This window comes from Clinocottus analis, unplaced genomic scaffold (genome assembly GCF_023055335.1).
Source record: "Clinocottus analis isolate CAN_PGR_092001 unplaced genomic scaffold, fCliAna1.0.p SCAF_19, whole genome shotgun sequence".
NCBI lineage: Eukaryota > Metazoa > Chordata > Actinopteri > Perciformes > Cottidae > Clinocottus > Clinocottus analis.
In genome coordinates, this window is record NW_027175920.1 from 10,236,778 (window position 1) to 10,261,536 (window position 24,759).

The 24,759-nt window shown below is 42.5% G+C and overlaps 4 protein-coding genes across 4 annotated transcripts; 2 read left to right on the forward strand and 2 right to left on the reverse strand.

Moving 5' to 3' along the window:
• Nucleotides 1-1,586: 1,586 nt before the first annotated feature.
• Nucleotides 1,587-5,587, reverse strand: faap100 (FA core complex associated protein 100). The gene is made up of 8 exons (XM_068583478.1): nucleotides 5,431-5,587; nucleotides 5,189-5,307; nucleotides 4,157-5,046; nucleotides 3,870-4,026; nucleotides 2,853-3,780; nucleotides 2,646-2,768; nucleotides 2,269-2,355; nucleotides 1,587-2,175 (listed from the first exon to the last, which is right to left on the reverse strand). The coding sequence occupies exons 1-8, from the start codon at nucleotides 5,584-5,586 to the stop codon at nucleotides 2,044-2,046; spliced, it is 2,592 nt and encodes an 863-aa protein (XP_068439579.1). The 5' UTR covers nucleotide 5,587; the 3' UTR covers nucleotides 1,587-2,043.
• A 508-nt stretch (nucleotides 5,588-6,095) lies between these two features.
• Nucleotides 6,096-9,091, forward strand: birc5a (baculoviral IAP repeat containing 5a). The gene is made up of 4 exons (XM_068583729.1): nucleotides 6,096-6,264; nucleotides 6,970-7,079; nucleotides 8,478-8,595; nucleotides 8,850-9,091. The coding sequence occupies exons 1-4, from the start codon at nucleotides 6,157-6,159 to the stop codon at nucleotides 8,940-8,942; spliced, it is 429 nt and encodes a 142-aa protein (XP_068439830.1). The 5' UTR covers nucleotides 6,096-6,156; the 3' UTR covers nucleotides 8,943-9,091.
• Nucleotides 9,092-9,592: 501 nt separating this feature from the next.
• On the forward strand, nucleotides 9,593-14,750 carry tmem235b (transmembrane protein 235b). The gene is made up of 4 exons (XM_068583492.1): nucleotides 9,593-9,770; nucleotides 10,498-10,578; nucleotides 10,685-10,822; nucleotides 14,521-14,750. The coding sequence occupies exons 1-4, from the start codon at nucleotides 9,593-9,595 to the stop codon at nucleotides 14,748-14,750; spliced, it is 627 nt and encodes a 208-aa protein (XP_068439593.1).
• A 1,510-nt stretch (nucleotides 14,751-16,260) lies between these two features.
• On the reverse strand, nucleotides 16,261-24,716 carry LOC137789722 (uncharacterized protein C16orf52 homolog B-like). Its single transcript, XM_068583484.1, has 3 exons — nucleotides 24,177-24,716; nucleotides 18,633-18,845; nucleotides 16,261-17,486 (listed from the first exon to the last, which is right to left on the reverse strand). Exons 1-3 carry the CDS (start codon nucleotides 24,280-24,282, stop codon nucleotides 17,302-17,304), a joined length of 504 nt encoding a protein of 167 aa, XP_068439585.1. The 5' UTR covers nucleotides 24,283-24,716; the 3' UTR covers nucleotides 16,261-17,301.
• Between the last annotated feature and the right edge of the window lie 43 nt (nucleotides 24,717-24,759).

Genomic DNA, 24,759 nt, shown 5'->3' on the forward strand with positions numbered 1-24,759 from the left:
AGAGACCACACAGCAGATAATTGCCTCATACGACAGGAGAAAGAGCAAAAAGAACTGACCGTACCAAGATAATAAGTCTTGAGTGAACAGCAAGAGGTTTGTGTGAATGAACGTTCAAGTTGTTGTGTTGTTTCTTCAGATTGTTTTTTTTTTTCCAATAAGCTACTTTCCATAATGACATGTAGATCTCTCATTGGCCTTGAACCCCTGCAGATACAACTCCCATCTTTTCTTTGCATCACTTTTCTCTTCTGCTTTCAAACTTTTCTACCATCCTGACAGCAAGGCGACAAAGCGGTGATACAGGTGTGTAATGATGACGCTCCTCCAGTCTGTGCACAACGATTCAGAGTGCCACTCGACACCGACATGGTCACCGTTTCAAGCAAGGTCACCTTTTAGAAGTGATGAGCATGTCCGAGGATGTTCCTCAGGAGAGAAGGATGATTGGGTTTCTAGACGCTGGGCTGTATTCAAGACTCTTGTGCATGGAAGCGTTATTAATAGGAAGCGACTGGTAGGGGGTGGATTTTGCATTTGTCTCTCTTTTTTGTTTTTCTACATTTTTTCTGTCTTTTATGAACATAAAGATTAAAAAAAAAACACCTGTGCAACTGGTTATGTTTTGTTTTTAGCAATGTCACATTATACCAGGATTATAGGAATTGGGTGCAGTTTGTGTTGTACCATAGATTGTAAAAACAATCTTGTATAATGTGAATTTGTATCCAGTCTATGTCTTAGACAGACTAACTCACTCAGTTTGTTGGTAAAAAGCCAGTGTGAATATGAACCGGACCAGAACAACATATTTTAAACCAAAAAAACTGAACTACAGGTGTGCAAAGCGTCCTAGACGTCAATAATACAAAAGACTCAAGCTTTGTTAAGGCTTGTGCCCATGAAAAACCTTTAAATAATACAGTCGGAGAAGGAAAGATTGCTCTTTGGTTGACCTGCTCACCAAACATATCCATATTGAGGACAAGTTGTTCAGGAGCAAGACACACAGATTACATCTGTTTACCCTCTTATGTGACTCTCTGTAGTCATTACGCCTCTCCCTGTGGTTTTGTGTCACTATGTGGTTATTTTGTGTTTCTTTATAATTGATTTGATCTTTCTGTAGACATTTTGAGTCTCTTTGTTGTTGCTTTGTGTCTATTTGTGGTTGTTTCCCCCTTTCCATAGTCTTAGTTGTTTTGCATCTTATAATCTTTTTCTGTCTCTTTGTAGTCGTATGTTTCTTTGTGGTCCTTTTTGAGTCTCTTTGAGAGACATTTTGCCGGTGAAAGCCAGGGGGCGTGTGCACAGTAGGCCTGTTCAGTCATCCATCCATACTTATAGTCTCAGATCATAGTCTGGATGAACAGCACACACTCCAACTGTGGAAGATTCGTTAAAATGGTTTCCACAATGTACAAATACTCCATTGCAGTTTTGTTTTTTTAAACACTGATCCCTTCAGTCATCCAGATGACTTTATTTCAGTTGATGTACACTTCAACAATCTCTGAGGATGATTACAAGCTTCATTCAAATGTACTGACTTACTTTTTCTTTCTTTTTGGCATTGTATCATCAAACCACTGCAATCTAGCAGTCTTCTGGAAATTGCTGCAATTGTTCAAGAACTATGTATGATATAGACATCATATGTGTCAATGTTACACCTACATGTCTGACACCTTTTGATATTGTCAACCTGCGACCTTCAACCAGCTGCAAGACAGAGTTTACCCATTTACACTGTAATTGCAGATATTTTTATTCCACCTGAGCTCAACAGTCACCTTGAGTTGAATGCAACATCTGGTGCAGTGAGGTTGAGTTGAAGCAAAAGACCTGGCTGATGTACAATAGCAAAATATTGCGTCATAAATTCTTCTTTGTGTAAAATATAAAATGGTAACAGTCATTGACGGTGATAAAAAAAAGCACATTTATGTAGATTATTTCTCATGCATCAGCTGCAAAGACGAGTTACATAACATTGGAAGAGGCAGAGCGCAGCTGCGTGGGCTCAGCAGAAGAAAACAATTATTAAATTACAAGGAGAGGGTTTTCTCTGAGTTCTTGGTAAACGGCGAGAAGTGATTGGGTCATCGGCCTCGTGGACACGCCCACACCGAAGGACCCTGAGACTCGACTTTGCCGGATCTGCTGCAACAGACGCTGATTGACGAAGAAATACCAGCAATTTAGATTTAAACATCGACCATGAAAAATAGACAAATGGATCAAAATGAAGTACACGTGGGGTCTTACCTCGGCCCGCTGCACAGCCTGTCTCAACCCTAAACTCTGGACCGTCTTGGTAGAAGCAGCCCTCTCCGGAGCCGTCTGCAACAGAGCCTGTGTGAAGAAACAGAGGATAGTCAGAGGTAGTTGTGCTGTGTAGTTCCAGGCTAATCATTGAGATTGTGTCAGGGAATGATTTTGGTTTCCCTCTCACACGATCTAAATTGGCACGCCACAACTAACCTGTTTGATTCTATCACTTAGTCTTTCCATACTCCTGTGTTGAGAACTTTTAAAAGACTGGCAATGCAGCAGTTTTCAGTCACCGGCTGGATCCTCCTCCAAAAAAACTCTGCCAAAATGTCGGACAAAACTAACGCTATTGTTAAAATGTGTGTTTGTACCTGAATCCGGCGCAGCAAAGCGTGATGCAGCCCACACACTGCAGCTATAGAGGAGCTCTCAACCTGAACCTCCACTGCGGTCAGGGACTCTTCCTCCCCCGTGCTCTCCTCCCTCACATTTACCTGCAGACCAAATCAGCAACTCCTTCATTAAAATGATACAAGATAACTAAACCGTTATCAATACAACCCTCGATCAGTCTTTACCTCTTTTGCAGTCAGTTTGACTGCGTGTCCGTTTGGATCTTGAGCACGGACCACTGAGCTGCTGAGTGCAATCTTGTCTCCTTGGCGTCCCGCTGTGACGCCTCCAGGAGCTTCAGACAACAGCCACTCCAGCAGAGAGACACACACATTTTGAGGAGCCAACTTCGAGCGCCCCTGGGCGTCCAAATCCGATCCTTTCAACACGAGTGTGTCTCTCAGCAACTCTGACGACACCCGAACACTCGCTGAATGCCGCTCTCGCTCAGTCTCCTCTCCTCCCTCTGCTCTTCCACTGCGGCTAATCCGCCGTGATCTTAAAAAAGCTTGGATGGTGTCTGTCTTGTTGTAGGATTGAGACGTGGCCTTCCTATGGGTGGCGATGGGACTGGTCACCTGCAGAGCGTGCAGCCAATCCACCGTCAGTGTGTTCAAGGGCAGACTGACGCAACTACTCTGCAGTCCAGGGAGGTATTCGGCCTCCTCGCCCAGGAGACCGGTGAGTGAGAAGTCGAGTGAGCAGCTCACGGTCACGGGGAAGGATGTTTCACCGGCAGCCGCGAGGGGCAGCGACACTTCCAACGTCTCACCTGGATGGAGATTGTGGAACGGGAATGAGAAACTTGTGGAGGAGTTGTCCCCTCCTGCACCGGGAGGATAGGAGAGAGGAAATACAGCGATGCTCAGAGTCCAGCCTCGTTCTAAAATGTAAGGACTTGAATTATCCAGGACACATGTCAGGTTCAGGGAGTCTTTTTGAAGTAATCTGCTCCAACCGGCCGTGGCGTGACACCTGATTGGCTTCTCCTGGACGGGAAGATGCTCTTCGGCATTTGTGCTGGCCATCAACAGGAAGCTGATGTTAAGCACCTGATTCAGGTGCCTCAGAATTTGGTTTTTGGATTTGATGGCAATTTTCAGCACCGATGCTCTAAAAGGAAAGCAAAAAAAAAAAAAATCATATTAATATCAACAGAAACAGAATATTAACTACAATAAAGTCTACTATGCTGAGCATACCTTTCACAGACGTCCCCGATAGCAGACAGCAGGTCCTTGACACTGCGGCCGCCCCGTGTGGAGGGCACCTTGGGCAAACTTGCATCCTGTCTTTCCACAGGTAAGGTAATCCTCTGGAGCTGCCCTTTAACAGACAGTCCCAACAGCTGAACTTCCCCTTGTATGTAAAAGAAATCAAGGAAGAAAAAAAAAATACTGTTAAGTCTTAAGAAATCAGAGTCACAAGTTAAATGGAAAGGAGAATCACAACCTGTTGGAGGCCGCACCTCCATGCTAGGCCGTCTTACCTGCAGTGTTGCATGTCGGCTCAGCCAAGGCGACGACTCTACACACATTCAAACTAGTGGGGCTTTGGAGGGCAGCGTCCACCATACTGGATGTCTCTCCATCCCTTTCACGGCTGTCTGATGAGACCTCCGATAGATCCAGCACCAGCAGGTCGGACCCAGTGCTGTAGTAGAGACGCTTTGTATCCACACAGCCACACATCACAGGCCCCTGTACACAGCCCTCAATAAAAACTGTTCTTTTGCCCTCTCCCTTTGAATCTCCCTTATCTGATTTGATCAACACCACTCTCCCTTGTTCACCCACTGCCACCAAACACTGTGCAGGTCCTGGACCAGCTTGCATGACACCAGATGCTCCGACAAATACGACTGGCTGCTCAAGGATGTGAAGGACTTTGAGCCGCGATCCTTGGGGACGCAAAGGAAGAAAACACAGGCACCCATCTGGCAGGCCACAAAGGATGACCGGTGACTTGGCGAGGGCGGCGTCAATCCCAAACAGGAGTTTGAAGAGGACCGGCTCAAGGCTTAAGTGGCCGCCACTTCCGGTTTCCTCCAATGAAGAAGTGGAGGGGGGAGATGGTGGTGTTGCTACAGCACTAGAATGGACACAAACCAGCAGAGGCCTCTTTCTCATTCCCGTCTTTCCCTCAGTGTCACTGTGTAAAACTCCTGAGACAAGTGGTAGACTGACTGAATGGAGCATCTCATAGTTTGAGGAGCTGTACAGAGTCAAAATCCAGGACGTGTCTCTCTGAGAAAGAGTCAGGAGGAGAGAGCCGACGAGGAGCAGCGATAACACTCCTTCTTCTGCAACAGCAAGAAACTCAGTGGACATTTTCAGTTCAGCTGGACTGGAGGATGCGTCACCCGGGGAGCTTTGAGCTCTGCAGAGGTGAAAGGTCACATTTGACAGGATTGAACATAACCGATTTTATAGTACAAATTGGCATATATTAATGGATTTAGACTACATATGCACTAGACTAGAAGAATACATTTTTTGACCACCTACACAAGCGCTCATACCTGGATGACAGCAATTGTAAGCTGACACAGTAAACTCCGCTTCTACAGGCGACATAGAGGAACTGCCTGTCATGACTCTCAACTAGGTCAGTAACAGGTCCAGGACACTCGATGACAGCCTGAAATAATACAAAAATATTACAGTCAAACACATACAATGTAAAATATATATAGCTATCTTAAGTAATTACCTAATTTTGTAGTTTATTCGGGATGCAAGTGTGCAGTAAGAGTTATATTACCGTGAGTTTTCTTTCCTGAGAACTGAAGACATAGACCTGGTCGTTGTCAGTGCAGAGGAACACATCTGTGGCTACAGCAAACTTGAGCATCGGTGTGCATGATGATCCTGAAAAGCCAAACTCTGCCCAAGTCTCAACAGCACACCGTCCCTCCATACCGAAGAAGAAGAAGAAGAACACGGACTAGCCTGCATATGTGACGTTGACCATCCTATTAGCTTTGTGAGAGATAGTGAGGTAGAACATGTAGACGAACCCGGACGAGCTACTCCTGGACCGGTTGTTGACAGAGGATGGGACGCCCTCACGAAATTCCGCGCGTCGCGGTTTAGACCAATAAGAGCCAAGAACTACATTACCCATGATGCCAGACGGTGAACGTGAGTTTGGTGATTATTCTTCTTTTTGGCTGCAAAAAAAGGGTGATATAATAGAATTAACTAACAATTAGATTTTTGTAAAAGCGTGGATTGATCCTTTTTTTTGTTTCAGTCCAGTAAAAGTTTACGGTAAAAGTTGAGTGTTGCCGAGAACACTGGGTGGCGGACCCGGGATTTTTAATGAAAGTGTCGATCGGGTAATCCACGAAGAAGAATTCACGCGGTCACGTTGTTTTCATCAGCCAATCAAAAGAGTCCATCTGAACATTCGCCAAAATTCGAAAACACCCGTCAGCCTGCTGACTTCAGTTGGTAAAACCACTGCCGTGTATTGAGCCCTAAAACAATGGAGCTGTTAAACGAAGATGATATCAAAATGTATGTTTATGAGAACAGGCTGAAAACTTTTGAGGGATGGCCGTTTGACGAAGGCTGCTCGTGTACCCCGGAGAACGTGAGTAGACGTTTCACACGGTGTTGACAACACGGGCCTCCGAGCTAACGCGACAAATAGTTATGCTAGCTCGAGCTAAATATAAAGAAGCTCACATTTAAGTTCAATACGTTTTAACCTTACCTGGGGTTTAGCTTGAGCTGTCCGCCTCTTAGTTAGACCATCTTAATAGTCATATATACGTATATGAAAAAGTTACATTAATGTCAAACATTCTCACTCTGCATTAACGCAACAAGCTGGAACGAGCAGCAATTCCTCACATCTGAAAGGTGGAAATCCCTACACACATTTTGGAGGTCAAACTAAACTATTATTTTCCGTATGGACTAATTTATACATTAATTTCATATATACAATGGTAGAAATGCCCATCACATATACTCAGAGCTCAAGATGATTCTTCAAAGATAATTTTGTCTGACAGAGTCAAAAACATTAAATACACAATATAGAACTAGATGCGGCTTTAGCTTGGGAAATGGTTAATTATCAGTTAATTACTAAGTTAATTAATGCATTGCTTGTAGGTCTATGGTTATCCTGTTTCAGTTTAGGACATGTTTGCTTGGTATTAAAAATCTTTTTTCAACAATAGAGTGTTTGTTAATTCATTTTCTGACCATCAGCTCATCATTTGAAGCTGCACACACGAAAACATCTATATTTTTTTCATGTGGTCTGTCTGTTGTTTTGTTTCTCTAGATGGCCAAAGCTGGCTTCATTCACACCCCTTCAGGAAACAGCCCAGACATCGCGATGTGTTTCTTCTGCCTCAAAGAGCTGGAGGGCTGGGAGCCAGAGGATGACCCACAGTAAGATAATTGCATCATCATGCACATGATTTAGAAATGCCACTGAAAGCACAAGAGATTTATGCAGCTTCCTTTCTTTATTAATTTAAGTTCATCTTATTGTTACAAGTGTAAAATGTGACTAAGCAGGGTAGACAGACAAATAGCTCACAGCAAGCAATGGTGCAAGAAAATTATAAAACCATATTGCAGAATAATAAAGTAGGTTGTAAAGTAAAATAATTTGATCAGATATGCATATGATTAAAGTGGCCCTGTAGTGATTTTACATTGCACTTACATAAAGTTAGGGGGCTTATGTGAGTGTGTTACAACAAAGAAAGGTCAAAGATATGTCAACCTTTTTTTTTTTGTTCTCGGTCAACCCCAAAAATATTGGATCCCTTAATTTCATGCAATGTGATATCATCTTTATGCTTTGTAATCTTACTGTGTGGGGAATGCAGTGATGGAAGTAATGGAAAAAATAAACTTTACAATTGACAAAAAGCTTTTCTACATTCTGTAATTTAACATGTTGCAAAGCACATGTCCTTTTTTTTAAACTTCCTGTTCAGTTTCCAGTTAAAATGTGCACTTGTTATATATGATTTTTGTATTCACAAGACTTTCTTCCTTCTTGTGTTCCATAATTTTGCAGTGTTCTTGACCGATGAGTCGGCACCTCAGGCATTAACTATCGGAACTCTCTGTAACTCTGTAAATATGTAATTTATATTCATGGCCCTTGAAATGGCCCCATTACTGTGAAATCGCTGCTGGCGAAGTTAACAATATATGGTGTGTATAATTGTGTTTGTGTTTTACCAGCTGTCTTCACAGCAAGCAGACTGGTATCGGTAACCAGACTGTTGATTTCTAAGCAGAAACCTTAAGGAAAGTTACAGAGCTCTTCAGAAAATAAATTATATACTGGCAGGGGTCACTAACAGGACCGCGGTCCAAACCCAGACACCGTTGTCTTTGGACCGAAAACCGACAGATAATTAAGAAATATTACATTTACATCCCTTCTACGATCAGAACCCTGAATCATAAATTAACTGCCCAACAATGATGAGAAATGAGCTGAAACAAGTGGTTTAACAAGTGGTATAATAACCACAGATAAAGTTATCAACCCCAAATTCTCTAACCGGACGTTGCTGAATTTTTGTTCAATGCCCCGTGTCCTATGGGATTAACTCACAACACCAGTGGACATCTGAGACTTTACTGAAACATTCTATATGGGTGTTATTCCCTTAACTAATGGCCATGGATAATGCTGTAAAAGTACAGTGCACGTTATAATGTCTATTTCTTACATGTGTGTGTGCACATTTTGCAAATGCTCCTTAAAATTAGATACTGTATTTATATAGATACTTCTCCCTCTTCCACTGTTCTCGCTGATAGGAAGGAGCACGTATCTCATTCACCATCCTGCCAATTCATCGCCCTGAAGAAGAAAGTAGAAGAGCTGACTGTGGAGGAATTACTCAAACTACAGAAGGAGAGGCACAAGTTGATGATTGTACGTATGTCGGGGGAACTTCGTACATTTCATATGACTGATTTGCATGATTTTAATAAATTGACTGTTCGATTAAACTATGTAACTGCCAACATACTTTTCAAAACCGTTCTTTTTTATCTTTTGTTTTTTGTTATTCTTGAACGTCTTTAAACAAGAATAAATTGAACAGCAAGACTCGCATCCACGAATGTTGCCAGTTTCCTGTGACAAGATTGTCTCATCCAGATTTAATTTCCTCCTCCTCCTCACAGATCAAATGCTGTAACGAGCCCGTCACTAAGTTTGAAGAGGCAGCCAAATTGAGAAAAGCAGATATCATCAAGACTGTCATGGGCGAAGACTGACAAGACGACAGCAGATGAATGAGAGATTGATGTCTGTCTGACTGTTTCTCACTGAACATATGTTTATGTTTCCTTTTATGTCTTCTTCACCTTTTAACGTGTCCTGTTGTCCTGCTATCTGTTTTTATTCATTAAACCTGTTCTTTCTAGTCGGCTGTATTTGTTATTGGAGGGGCAGGATTCAGATGGGAAACATACTAATGTCTATAATCATGGATCTGGAAATATATTAAACTGTCAAGAGGAAAGCTGTACGACCCATTCACTCATAATGTCTGGCTTTATTATGACTGACGTGTTGGGGATGTTTTTCTTGACTCTAATGTATTCTCCTTATTCTGACTAGACTGCATGTGTGTGTTGTTCCACCTCTTGTTGTGTAAACGCCTCCCCAGTATCCAGTCCCTCCTAGCCTGAAGCTGCTGCATCAGACAGGATTCTCTGCAGCTCTGCGACTTCATGCATTCAGTCTGGATCAGCTGACCTCCATCTTCACCCTTCAGATTGTAATTAACGCCTCAGCAGAATTTTCTTCATCAACCTGGATGCATTGCGCAATGAGCGCGTCCACGTGTGACAGACAGGCGCAACACTAGAGACCCGCGTTACGCGCGAGACCGAGGTGCCGCTCACCTCGCCTCCTGCTCGGGATGAAGCTCTCTTTCGGCGCTCTGGTGATCGCAGCCGGAATCTGCGGCATCCTGAGTTTCGCTTTTTTGGCGACTTCCCTCGGAACCGAATACTGGTACATCATCGAGATGAATCCTCTGAATATGAGCGACTTTGAGGACTTCAGCTCCCACTCGGGACTGTGGAGCATCAACGAAGGTGTAGGCGACTTCTCCATAACTCTCATAATGATTTGAATATCAGTTCTCTGTGTGATAACCGAAATAATGATATGATATGGAACAACGCTACCATGAATGTAAGAATGGTCAACTATTTTTGAGTGTTACAAGTGTGAATGAAATGTGTGTGTGTATATATATATATATATATATATATATATATATATATATATATATATATATATATATATATATATATGTATATATATATGTATATATGTATATATATGTATATATATGTATATATATGTATATATATGTATATGTATGTATATATATGTATATATATATATATATGTATATATATATATATGTATGTATATATATATATGTATGTATATATATATATGTGTATGTATATATATATATGTGTATGTATATATATATATGTGTATGTATATATATATATGTATGTGTATATATATGTATATATGTATATGTATATATATATATATATATATATATATATATATATATATATATATATGTATATATATATATATATGTATATATGTATATATATGTATATTGAATTGATAAGAATGTAGGATATAAATATAAGCATTATGCTTCTCCTATACTTTTCAGTCTTTTTGTATATTAGACTGTGGCTTTACTTATTGAATTGTATGTAATGATTGACTGAATAATAACACATACTACATATGTACTTACCGTTGATTGCATTTGATTGTGACCACCAGATGGGAATATGAACGTGGACACTATTGACTCTTTCACAGCAGACTCCTCCAGGTACTCCGAGACTGAGCTGCACATGCTGAGTGAGTCTCTCTTCAAGCAAATACTCTGAGATTACGTTTCATAGTGACTCACACCTGTGTGTGTGTGTGTGTGTGTGTGTGTGTGTGTGTGTGTGTGTGTACACAGATATGCACAGTGCAATCGTGGTGGTGCTTCCCTTCAGCCTGGTCCTGATGCTGTTCGGTGGGATCTGTGGCTTGGTCAGCTCTCTGGCTCGGAGCCCGGTCCTCCTCACCCGCACGGCCTGCTACCTCTTCATCTGCAGTAAGCCGAGGTTCACTTCCTTCTCTCTCGGGTCTGCTCTCACCGCACGTGTCCATCTTTAATTCTAGTGGGGCGGTTGAGCCGTCTTGCTGCACCCTTTAAGATATTTTAAGTAACTAAGACTAATCCATTGAAACAAAAAGCAGAGCTTTCTAAAGATAGAGGGAGTCTCCATAGTATGGACAACGTGCCTTTGGGTTGTCTATCGAGAAGACAGTGATGCTTTTGTCCCATTTAAATTTAAATTGTGGTCGTATCGTTAATACACGTTATTGCCAGTGAGTTGTAGGAAAGAAGCTAATAAAAATGAGGCGTATACAAATAACATCACAGTCAGTGCAAGAGAGATGTGTGCATCAACCCTTTTACCCCAGTGACTACAGCTGGAGCCATTAAGAGGTATAAAGGAGTTCATTGTTGTGACACTCATGCTGTGAGAAGAACAAGATACTCAGAAATGGTCTGAGGGATTTGATTCAGTCGCATAAACATTTCAGTCAAATAATTGATTGTGAGACAGTTATTAATAGATAGTGACATAGCAATGACAGCGAGGCTCCTTTGTAAGTCTTTGATCTGTTAGTTTCATCTGATGGGAAACTGTAACGTCATTTTAATGATATCTTGAACTGTCAATGCTCACCAAAGGACTGGTGTTTAGGGACCAGCTTGAGACGACAGACATGAGGACTGTACGTTGGGCTCTGCTTCTGCAACTGTCCACGTTTCTCTGTGCTCGCACCTTTCAAAAAAAAACAAAAAACAAGCACATTGACTCAACACAGAAGCAGGATGATCAGAAGTCAGATAGAAAGAGCACAGAACAGACATAGTTTCACGATTCATCTTAAAAATGGTCACAACCAATGTGGTTGTGATTTACGGTCGTACTCTCCACTCAGACAACATTTAATGCACTGATTATATTACAGAGGGAAGTGGGACACTAGAAAGGTGCAATTTATATGGCTGAAGTGTGGCAGTAAAGCAAGGCCATGTGGTTCATTTGTGCAGACGAGAACACTTTATGTGCAGGGCTGAAGTTGACCTCGCTCATAGTTATTGACCTCCTGTGGCCGAAGGGACTGACGTTTATTACCGCCAAAGACTGATTGGCTGTTGGATCCGGCCGTATTGGTTAAGTATGCATGAAGGGGCAGGTGTGTGTGTGTGTGTGTGTGTGTGCGTGTTTTAGTGTGTGCGTGCGTGCGTAGCTCTTGCATCTGTTACATCAGAAGACTTCATCCGGTACTCGGTCGGCTGGGTTATGAGAGCTTTTATTGGACTGTGGGGAGGCACAACATGGAAGTAAATTGGCTTCGGAAACCATCGCTGCCCAGATTTGTGTCGTCTCTCTTACATTCTGTTTTTCGTCTCATATCGTCTTCAATAACACTTGATATGTCTTTCTGAAACCGGCACGTGCCGGTGAACCAACGTGAAGATAAGCAGAGCAACCAAACAGACGAGACGTATACTGTATGCGTGTGTGTGTGTGTGTGTGTGTGTGTGTGTGTCTTTGAGAAGTTGTACGTAAACAATGTGGTTCAATTCATTATCACAATCATTTTGATTCTTGTCACCGTGACGTGACAAAATAACACGTTCAATTACATTTTGAATTAAATGAAATCATGTCACTAATGTGGATATTGACGATTACCTTGATAATGGAGATTATCTAATTGTAATTTTTTTTAAATTTATTTGGTGTTTGAGACTTCCAACCTACGGTTTCTTTCTGCCTCCCTCACACCGACTTGGTCATTATTTCACTTTAAAACAGATTCTATAAATGTGGGTTATTGAGAGAGTTGGATTACTGTTAACCATGTTAGCACCAATAATCTGTGTATTTGCAGTAATGAAGTTATTAGTGTGCACATTCATTCCTGAACACCTTGTGCCCTCTATCAAGAGGACCTTGTGATGGATGAACACTCACTTTAAAAGACTCCTTATGTTCTCCCTTTAATAAGCAGCGCATGACGACGTGTGGAATGAATCAGATTGAGTTGTGAACCTTTTTACTGTCTGAGTTTCAAAATAGCCCGGCCTCCAAGCTCCTTTATTTTTAGTGCCTTCGTTGTCCCTCAAGTGTGTCTTTGACCTCTTTGTTGTTCGGCCTTCTTCCACTCTCACAATTATTTTATTTCAAAACATTCTGCGGCAAATATTCACTGATTAAAGTTGAACGCCTGTGCTTCCTCAGTCGCTGTGTGTCATGAAAATAAACCCACAGACAGAAGATGTGTGTGTGACGGTGAGACCGCCATCGTGCCTTATTGCATGACATACACACACATATAGTACAGAGTATATATTTATAGTATTAGAACTCTCTGTTCGGGTTTTGTACTAATGATGCAACTTCTGTCCTCACCAACCATGAAAAGTGTAATGGGTATTTGTCGGCTCCCAGCAGGGCCATTCACCTGCTTCCCTCCTGTTTCATTTGCAGGGTAATTGCCATTCTGAGGAAGGTTTCCTCTGACATGAGAACACCCACAAAGTGCTTCCGTCTTAACAACCGATGCCCATTTAAAATGGAAACAGAAGTGCATGATCTGTCGTCATTATAATTATTGAGTAGCCGACCCACAAACATGCATGTCATTGGTGTGGAAATGACAGGAGGACAATACATGGCAGTTCATGGGACTGTCATTAGTTTTGTAAGTATAAAGAAATATGTATTTATTGGACAAACTAGAGAAAAAGTTAGGGAAAATCACACAAAAGGCTTTGGTCCCGTGAGGAATATGAAGAGGGAAATGCATCAAATGCTGTGGCAAGCCATCCAATACTTGTTCAGATATTGTGTCTGGATCAAAGTAGCAGAGGCAGACGGATCTAGACCGTATATATCGAGTCATCTCTCTCCATCTCAAGCTAAATAACGCCCACCACAATTTCTCAGAGCCCAAGCGGACGTGTCACCTGTTCGCTTGGCTAAAAACAGTCCAAACCCCAGAAATATTCAGTTTCATGTCACAGAAGATCTTTAAAAATCAGCAACATCTTCACATTTGAGACTCTACTAGTGAAAGGAATCTTATTTTATTCAAACTCATCGGTGATGACGTCTTGTCAATGCACCGATCAATTATTAAACGTTTTGTTTGAGCGGTAACAGCAGTCCTTTGTACAATATGCGTCTCCATTTGTGTCTCTGCAAGAAAATGAGACTTCAGATGCTGCCTCCTCCTCATTCTCTGAGCTCGCAGCACCTCAGGGTGTCGTTGCAATAAAACGATTATTAGTCCCGCTCTTGGTAGCCTCTGTGCTCCCCTTGAAACCAGTAGCAAACCATCACAATTTAGAGGGTTTCCAATGGCAACACTATGAAACTTGTGAGGACTGTTTGTGTGTGTGTGTGTATGCGTGTGTGTGTGTGTATGCGTGTGTGTGCCTCAGTCGTCTCTGGTGACTATCGTGTAAGCAGACAGCATACGTCAGTATATTTCCTGTCTCTCACAATATGAGATTTGGGGGAGCTAATGGCGTGATGTTATTGTTGGTTTCATCGATGAGCTCCCAGAAGGCAACTCTGACTGGTACGGATTTCCGCTTCGTAATTGCTGATGCACGATGACTTGAGTTGATGACAACGTGGATGCATCTAAAATGTTTTTCAATGAACAAGACGGCCAGGAAAATGAATGAAAGCCTAATGTAAATGTCGCGTCTGCCTGCAGGTCTGCTGACCCTGAGTGGCGTGAGTCTCTACATCGTCTACTCGTACCGGGCCCTGGCTGAGACGGAGAGGCTGGTGGGCCCGGAGGGTCTGGCCTTCATTCACACCTCCTTCGGCTGGTCTCTGGGTCTGGCCTGCCTCTCTTACGGCCTGGAGCTCCTCGCCGGCGCGCTGCTGCTCGTGGCCGCGCGGATGGTGAAGCTGCAGCACAGCAGTCCCAGCAGGACCTGACACCGGCCTGCACAGAGGAGCCAGCACCTCGAGGAGGGAGGATGGAGCTGTACTGCCCTGCAGGTGTTGCTGGCACGCGGCCCAGCCTTTGAACACGGTAACAAACAAGAGCCGGACACTTGTAATGAAGTCATACCTGTTGTCATACATGTGAAGTCATACATATACATGTTGAACTAAAGATGTTTTGGGCTGTTTTAAAAGAGTGTTATTTAAGTGGATTGTCCTTAAACTGCTTCAGATTTGCATCAAGTAAAGTGAAGCGGTGGACGACTCTGACCATCGGCGCCCTCTTGTGGTGAGAATTGAAGTAACTCCTTAAATCCACCATCGGCGCTCTGGACCGTGTATGTTTATTGTCATATAGAAATAATCTGTGCCAAACTAAACCGAGGCCTCTCACTTTAAAATGATTTCATGAGACTTTGTATCAATTTTTATTCCAACAACATTTTATATTGTGCTTTTTAAAAAAATGGATTTAAACCTTAATTTTACCAGGAGAGTCCCATTGAGGTTAAACAGCTCTTTTTTGAGGGAGACCTATGTTTGTATTGCATATTATTTGTTGTAAACTATTTGTTTGTTGCTTTTTAACTTTGCGTTTGCAGTGTTGGAACACCATAAGTAAAGTTGTTGTGTGTCATAACATTAGTTAGTCTCATGTTTTCTATTGAAAAGTGAAAAAAAGTCTCTATCTCCTCCTACTGTGTGTGTTGCCCTGAGAACTGCAAGATTTGCTCACAAAGAAAATGCCAAAATAAATCATTTCAGACGAAAGTATTTAAGCTTAAAATAGCAGCTCTTGTGACTGGGAGGTTTACGGCGTCAAAGGCCGTTTGTATTCTTCAGCAGAGTGGGAACTCTGGATCCCCGCTGCTGTCGCCCATTAGCTGTCTGGATGCTTTCACAAAAACACAAACGCACATCACCGGATACTTTTTTTGTAGGTGTTTCTATGGCAACCTAAACATTATGTGCATCCACACACGAGAGATGAAACGTGAGCGAGCGTCTGCTCCAAACGAGCCTGCAGGAGCTTCTGCAGAGAAGATGTATTTTTGGCCACGAGATGAATTGATCTAATCTGAGACTTTAACCGAAAAGTTTGTTATGCTCTCTTCTTGAGATACTTGACTTTATTACACGAGCTGCCGAATTAATATTTGTTTTTTTACCGAGAAAAAATCCTTCAGATGTAATTTTGAGAAAATTAAAATCACCTAAACATAGCAATATATATATTTTTTTTTAACAAAACAGCAGTGATATGTTGACATTACAATATAACGTCACCTTGAATTAAGAAAAGAAATTGCATATTTTCCTGTAATGAACCCAACCCTGACCCCTTGAGCTGCTAGCTTAGCTCAACTAGCCTTCCCTCTCGCTGTGTAAACTGTTTTAACATTGTTAATACCTCCAGTACCACGCTCTTCTAAAAGACAATCTTACATTGACGAGACAACCGCTGTTCCAATGAGTCTTTTTAATGAGATGAGATCTCCCATGCTTCTTCCAGAACAGCACAGTGCTTCTAGAAAACGTTCAGACTGGATGTCTGTTCATTTAAAACAGGAATGAAGTCGCCGTCAGCGCCTCGAATATATAAAACTAACTAGTCATAGATTCGCTCATTTCTTGATACAGTGTTTAAACAACAGGAAATGCTCAAACCCATGAATGATACATTCATTATGACTCAGAGTGTTTGACCTGCTGGTCCATCTGTTGAAGCTCGACAACGTCCTCGAGACCGGCTCATCGTCCTGCAACATCCGCGGCTGCAACTCGTCCATAATCATCATGTCGGAAAGACCCGATTGCCCGTTTTATGTTCCACTTGTAATATGTGTGTGCTAAATCCTTCCTTCTATCCAGACTGTTAGAGTTGATCCAAGAGCCACTAACTCAACTGTATGGTTTTTTTAATTTTATTTTTAGGTTAACAGCTCTTTTAAGGCAAAGTGATCCCTCACACATATTAGCGGCGAGGAAAGATCAGGATACATTGAGCCTTTTGATAAGGTTTGCCTCGACAAAAAAGACATAACTGAACAATTCAACAAATAAATAAAATGCTCCTTGAAAGTAGAACTCCGTCGTGTGTGTTTCATATTGTTCCACGCGGCCGCCGTCAGGAAGAGCCGCCGTCAGAGGCAACTGGGCCGACACATCAGGGCATGTGCATCCAACCCGTCATTAGATCTTGAGATGACGGATAAAACCACAGAGCTCCGGATGTTTGAATCCATTCCCATCATGATATATATATATATATTTTACTGTTGCCACTTCACAGTCTTCATTCAGGGCCGACAGTGATGGAGGCCATTTCCCCAAGCGAGCGCTCTGCTCCTGCTCGGTCTCAAGCGGGTTGAACGCGATGATTCCAGCTCCCACGACAATCCATCCAAAGGGAAAACATATTCTCGGTTTAGTTCAACTTCTCATCGGTGCTGCCGACACCGCCGTGGGAAGAGTCACTTCTAACAGAAACTTGCATCCGCTTGTGCCGTTTCTCCAAAAGGTACAAAAAAAGAGGAGGAAGTCAGCCGGGCAGGCAGACCTTCCCAGCAAACAGCAGTCCGACAATGGTGAAGAATATGGACAGAACAAAGAGCACGTAGGAGGAGCCCACCACTGTGTTGTTGGGGAGCTTGTATGGCTGTCCTCCAACCTCTTTGATGTAGAAGCCGATGGGGAATATGAGAGCCGCCATGCAGAACAGGACCACTGTGACAGAGAGACAGAAGATGAAACAGATTACATTGAATAATCTGCATTGCATGGGTTGAAAATGGATCAACACGAAATCTTCTGTTTTAGCTCAGCCCTAAACCTCGCAAGGCCAATGCTAACGCAGAGTCGACCGGTCTATGGGACTTGTCCATGCAACCTCAAGACCTTAAGACTGGTTACTCCTTCCCCACTTTCATTTTAGCATGTTTTCCAAATGATGGCTTGTGGGTTTAGTTACACTTGAACTTCCTCTCGAGAGACCAGAGTCCCAACCAGGGAGAGGAGGGAAGATTGTGGAGTAGCGCCACAATCTTTCCATGATTTGAATTTAATAAATGAATATCCAAATATCAGGTCATCCGTAACGCCTGAATGCCATGTGTGTGTTGAGTGCATGAAGTTAGTGAGCGAGCCGGCGGATGAGTTGAAACAGTCGACTCAAAGTCACGGATAAATGCTGGAAAAGGTGGAGTCAGTCCAGGAGTACTGGAGTTCATCTTATTTACGTCTTTACCACCTTGAACTTGCTTCCTGTTGTCCCATCTTGAGAGCCAAGTGAAGTGCAGCTCTGTCTCTTTCCTTGCAGCTAATCTGGAGTCACTTTGTCATAATTAGCAGACTGAAAGCTTTGCCGAGGTAAGCCTCATTTATTTCACAGGAGATTCTTAAGCAGCATCTCTTACTTTCACAGACATTTTATAAACTATAATGGGCAGTTTCGCTCCCACCTGCAGTTCATGTCTGACCCCGATGTGGTGCTTCAGAGCTAAAAGGTTTTATTGTGATAATAAAAGCAACAACATTCATAAATCCTGTTTATACAACAGCTGCAAACTGGGCAGAGCTAATTATCTTTGCTGCGGTTGCCGATGCTTAAAAAAAAAAGGTGTTTCTTCTGATGCGGAACATTTGAGACCGCTTGTGTTTTGCTCCCAACTTTAATTTTCCTGTTTGTGAACAATTGTCCTCGACCCTGGAACGTAAAGAGAGAAAATCTATTCTGTCTGAACATGTGATGTGGCTTTGGGAACGGCGTGGACATGGAGTTGCATCAATATCAACATTCTGACACGTGAAATGCGACACTATTGATTCGATACTGCTGGCCGTGACGGGCGCAGGACGAGCGGGAACACTCACTCCCTGTGAAGGCGATCCACCGGGCGTATCGGGCGGCCTCGCGGCGCCAGCGGGACATCACCAGCAGGCCGCAGGTGACGGTGAGGGAGATGATGCCCAGGATGATGAAGAAGAGCGTGGTGATCCACTCGGGCGGCAGCTGCGGGGGGATGCAGGTCCGGTCTCGGCCGTGGATGGTCTGGCACTGCCGGACCAGACCCACGGTCATAGAGCCTGGACGGAGACAGAGGAACAGGTCAAAGGTCAAATGAAATTATTAAGATGGGGACGACCCAAAACCCTGAGAACTTATCTTCTCAATATCTCTCCATAAGGATCAGCGTCCTCATGAACACAGAACAGTTTTTGCTGAAAAAACTTTTTTTTTCACTTGTAAGATCTCTGAATTGTGTGTTTTTTGTGTGTGCGTCCGTCACACTGGTGTGAAGTGACGCGTACTGGTCAGGATTCAGCATCTAAATCAAAGTCAGATGATGTTGTTGGGTGGCTTACTTCTGTTCCAACATCAATCCAACGCGATCAAAGCACATCCACATCGTCCGGATGGAGCTGATTAGCCGAGTTCTTTTTTTAACTCCTAATAAAAAAAAGAAATGCCTGAGGATGTTCTCTCTCTGAATTTGAAGTCTTTCAACCTTTTTTTCCCCACTTCGGGACGCTCAAAGCCGTGAGACTGAACCAAAACACACACGTTGTGGACCAGCCGCTGATCCATGAGCTGAAACTTGCTATGAAGCCGAGGAAAGCCGAGAGGAAGTGCAGAATATTCTCTGAAGGTTCATCACCGCTTCACATTGTTTTCACCTCGTTATTCTAAAAATATGGATTATAGCTGCTCTGAAAGTTCTCTGGATTCAAAATCAATTGTTCAGGGGCTTTGACCCCGTGCAGATTGGATTTGTTTATTTTATTGATTGTAGATAAAACGTCAGCCGCGCTGCACGGTAAACAACACAGATCAGTCCAGATGGTGTTTTAACCAGGAAACTGCAGAAAGGGACTCGTTAAAACAATACTCTGAAGTCCACTGCACGTTAAACCCACTAAATAAAAAGTTATAGCGTAATGGCTGCCGGCGGCCTGTGTGATGACTTTGCATGCTTCATTTATTATAGCGACACATGTCATAATGTGTGCACAGCCTTGGGAAGGTTATAGTTAAACTGTTGAAAATATATAGTAAGTATTGCAAACATTTGAATTACTTCATCAAAGGAATACAACTTAGCACATCTGACTACTTTTTAGTTACTTTTTTAAAGTGTTGAACTGGACAATTAAATCTAAAAGTCCTAAAAACATGAACTTCCACCATGCAACATGTTCTACTGTAAAAGCTTTGTTTAAATCTCATTTATAGACCTCAATTTGGATGAGACCAACAGAATAAGTGTCATATTCTACAGATGATTAAAAAGTATATATATGGATGTACACTTGTAGCATTTGAATAAGCAACTCAGTTACACGTGAGTAGTTACTCCCCAACACTGTGTTTAAACATTGACTCTCGCTATAAGACATGGCGACCTCCCAGAAGCCCCTCTGATTCCCCGCAGTGACCGGGGGGCCGAGGATCCCGTTGGCATGGGAACCTCCCGATGGGCAGCGTGCCAGCATCAGCGGCGACGCCCCCGAGGGATTCATGAATGATGTCAAACAGACTCAGGGTCCCGACGTGAGAGGGGAACGGTGAGGTGTCCCAAATGAAGAGATCAGTGGACCCACATCAGAGAGCCCGTCCTCTGACGGCCTCCTGGCTCACAAAGGCTTATAAATATAAATAGTAAACACACACGCACACACACACACACACACACACACACACGCTCGGAGCCCAACAGAGACTGCATCTGCTCATCTCTGCATCCAGTATGACTGCATGGAAGACGCAACATAAAGCACATAACACAAAAGCGCTCATTTAAATCCTCCCACACCTTCATTTATTCTTTCCCCTCCCTCCTTTTACTTTGTTCTTGTCCTCAGCAGGCGGTTAGTGCCTGCCAAGCAGACACAAAGGGAAGAGGAGCTCTAAACACGTTATGGATTTATGGATTTATTCAGGGGAATCCAAACTCAGCGACTGTAAAATGAATATAATTGTCACGATGGCCCAAATGACAAGTAACTAATATCACAAAGAGTGGAGGACAAACACGAAGAAGCACTGAAACCACATTTCATTCAGGGAAAAATAATCTGCTTTTAAATAACGCCTGGTACTTAAAGCCATTAAGACCCTTCAATTGACATCTACCGGTTTAGTAAGTAAATAATATGTAAAAGATGTGAAACACGAGCACACAACAATGCAAACATTGTATTCTCGCTCATGATGCAACTCCCATATCCATCAGCCCTTTAAATATTTATGGTTGATCCTGGATAAAGTGCTGGTGATGACTCCAGGACCACTTCCCTCGGCCGGCTGACCTATCCCCTTCATGCGCAGGATATCCTCTTCCCTTTCAGCACATCCTTTCATACCGCAGGGTGGGGGACAACGTAAATACTGCAATGATGTCCCTGCATACTTCAAAATAAAGAAAAAAGTCCAAGATTTTTCCTGTGGAAAGTGTCTTTTGTTTTAAATGCAATGTGATTGAGAGTCATAATGGATCAACTTGAATTAGTATGAGAGCCAACAGAGGAAAAAGAAAAAGCGCTACATTTAGCATGTTGCATTCCACATGCTACATGTTTACTTTGGCGTGTGTAATGTCAGCTATGACTTAGGAACTTGTCTGTTATGCAACATTGTGGAAAGCAGTCAGTCCAATACTTCTTTAAAGGACTATGACTCTTGATGATCATGATAACTATCGAGACATTATTGACGTGCATGTTCACGGTGAGCTCGCTATATTACCGTTATTATATTTTACTATTAGAACTTTATTTCTTATTCTACTTCTGGGTGTTTACAAATCCAGAGAAGTAACTGAATTACAGAGCTGGGGAAAGAAAAGGTCTGAGAAAGAAAGAAAAAAAGGGGGATTTTTTTTGTGTTTTCACTATGTATACAGCAAGCACGCCATTACTGAGCCTGAGGAAGTTTAATTCTCCAGGTGGGAAGAATTACTCTCCCAAGAGGCATAATTAAAAGTCCCACATCTTCATTCCCCAGCAACACTTCCTGCCTCCAGGTTATTGCTATTTGGCTAATTAGGCAAGAACAAAAAGCTTTTAGAACAGTAAGTACAGTCATCACGCCGTTGTTTACAGGGGACGGGAGGTAAAACCATCAGAGTGTGAGCTGACCTGCAGCCCATATTGTACTGCGACGAGTGAGAACCAAAGATTTGGTGCGGGTTTAAACTCATTTAATTATGCAACAAACAACTGCTTGTTATGTACTTAACTTGCTGCAGTAGTCAGTATTTCTCTACAACAAATTAAATCCTGTAATAACCTCTCGGCACATGTGGTTACGTGCGTATCTCCGCTCCTCTGTGGCGAGAGGATGGAGGCGGGCAGCTGTGCATGTACGCTGTGGTGGTATGGTTCGTGTGTTGCATCAGTTTTAGTCAATGTTTAGCTTTTGGACTTTGCATCTGAATATTACTCGATTGCAATAAGCAGCGGGGCTGTAGGATTTGTTAACGCTTAATTGCAATGAACCTGACTGTTTTTACGTGGATCATATAGGTCATAACTAACATTGAAGACATTGAAGATATCAATCAGAATCCTCCATTCAAATCTTAAGCATTCACTCTAACATGACATATCCATTGACTCCACACGAAACAAAGTACATTGATGTAAATGATCCTTAGATGGGATACGTTAGGAAGCTCCACCTGTTTTACACATCAAAGTGTGTTTACAGGTGTTGAGGAGTACTGTCACATCTGTGCATAAAGGTTTTGGACCTGAAGAAGTTTGACAATGAAATGAATCCTGATGTGTGGAGTTACAGAGAAGTGAACTCTCCAGGCGTCTGTAGGGAAGAAGGAAGAAAGCAGGGAAGAAGGAGAGGGAATATAGAAGATGAGGGAAGGGAAAGAAGATCATTTTTAAATATTGAAAATATATTCTGAAACATATAAGACAAATATTCTTATAGTATCTTATTAGATATATTTCGGGAATAATATGTAATAATAATTATATAATAATTGTTATATATATATTATGATTATAATATAATATGTATATATATACATATTTACCACGTATATATGAATAAATATAAAATATGTTATTATATATATATAATTTATATATAAATACATATTATAATATATATATAATTATTAGTAAATATTATATATAATATATATTTACAATAATATTTGTATTATATGTTTCAGAATTATATATTTTCAACATTTAAAAAAAGATCTTCTTTCCCTTCCCTCATCTTCTATATTCTCGTCTTCTATAGTCTATATTCTCTATTCTTCTTTCTTCCGTATCTTTCTTCTCTTCTCGGCTGCTCTTGGTCTGGGCTCTCGCTGGGGGCCTGTTGGGCTTGGGGGCCCTGCCGGGGCGCATTGGCCCCGGTCAGCATGGCTCTCAGGCTCACTGAGCCACTCTGGCTCCTCCAGCTCCACGTTAAGGTGTCTTTAATATGGCTGAGGCAGGTGTCTCAGGGAATTGTGGGTAATATTAATGACCAATCAGGTGAGGGCTTTGTGAATATCAAGGTATGAAGAATTATCATAACATATTCATAAACAAGTAACTTGAATCAGTAATGTACAGAGATTCATGAGATACATTTCTTGATATACATTTCTTGCCTTTTCCTCATCAGCAGCCACGAGCATAATAGTCGAGTTGCATTGTGGGCAATGGAGCAAAAAGAAGTGGAAAGTGTGGAATGAAAGACAAATGATCTGGATTCGCTGTACACAAGAACAGAAATCCTACATTTAAAAAAAAAAAAAACTCAAACTGTTAAAACTTTGGCATACACACTGTTTTGTATTGAACTAAATGGCTGACTGATGGCTGATTGAGAACATTTGTTTTTAGGGACTTTAAAGTCCACCACACTTTACTCAGCATATTCACAGTATAGCGGAGAGTGGCTCCCGGAGAGAAAACCCTCCAGTTGTGAGTGTTACTTCCCTATTTTACGTTGCAAGATGAGTGCAGATGCCCTTGCAAGAAGATCCTCTGCATTTGAACATAACATACCCCAGAAAGGAGGGTGACACTAGTGACGCTAAGTTGTTACTGGTTTGTTAAGGGGTCCCGAGGTCAATCTGGGCATCCCCCCAAATCCAGGAAAAATAAATCGGTTATCTGCTATAACCTGCTATGACATTGATTATTTTGAAAGGGTCACAAGCCAAACATGTTGAGAAACACACTCCCTGTTTGTTTACAACTGTTGCTTTTAACTTAGTTGATTTGGACTAAAAACACTGACTTCTGACAATTATTTTTCTCCCCCCCTACAAAACAGATGCCATTTTCCACTTGGAGCTCAATTTTCCAGAGTATTATCCAGTGAAGGGACCACACATAACGGTGCAGGAAGAGAGACAAAGTGCAACAACAACAACAACAACAACAACAACAACTTACCAGCGGACTCTCCAGTGCTGATCCAGTCCGGGTTAACGATGCTGGCGATGGCGAAGATGTCTGCAGCGAGGAAGAGGCATCCTGATATCACGGTGAGCTTATCCATGTCGGTGGCTCCAGGTGGAGGTCAGTGCTTTTTGTGTCTCTCTTTCTCTCTTTCTCTCTCTCTCCTAAAGGGAGGCGGGACATGTGGAAGTCAGTAACCTGAAGCCAGCCATCGTTGGGGAACTTGCGTTGCTGGTGAAGGGGTCGCCTTGATCCACGATCTGTCTGCACATTGTGTTTGATCCAGATGAGCAGGATCCTCTTTCATTTGGTCCCTCCGGCAGCCTGACCCGACCGGGCTGGCCCCTTCTTCAGCCCCGGAGGAGAGAGTCACTGGCCGGGCTCATGGATCCCTCCGCTCCGGATGCTCCACCACATCCCCGGTGACTTCGCAATAATGGCTGATTAAATCCCGAGCGGTGGAAACGGACTCACGCAGGCGGTCGACTTGTTTCCCGAGTCTGCATGGATCCCCTTTCTCCCTCCCTCCCTCCTTCTCTCTCTCTCCTTTATTATTATGGAAGCGGTTTCTTTCCTC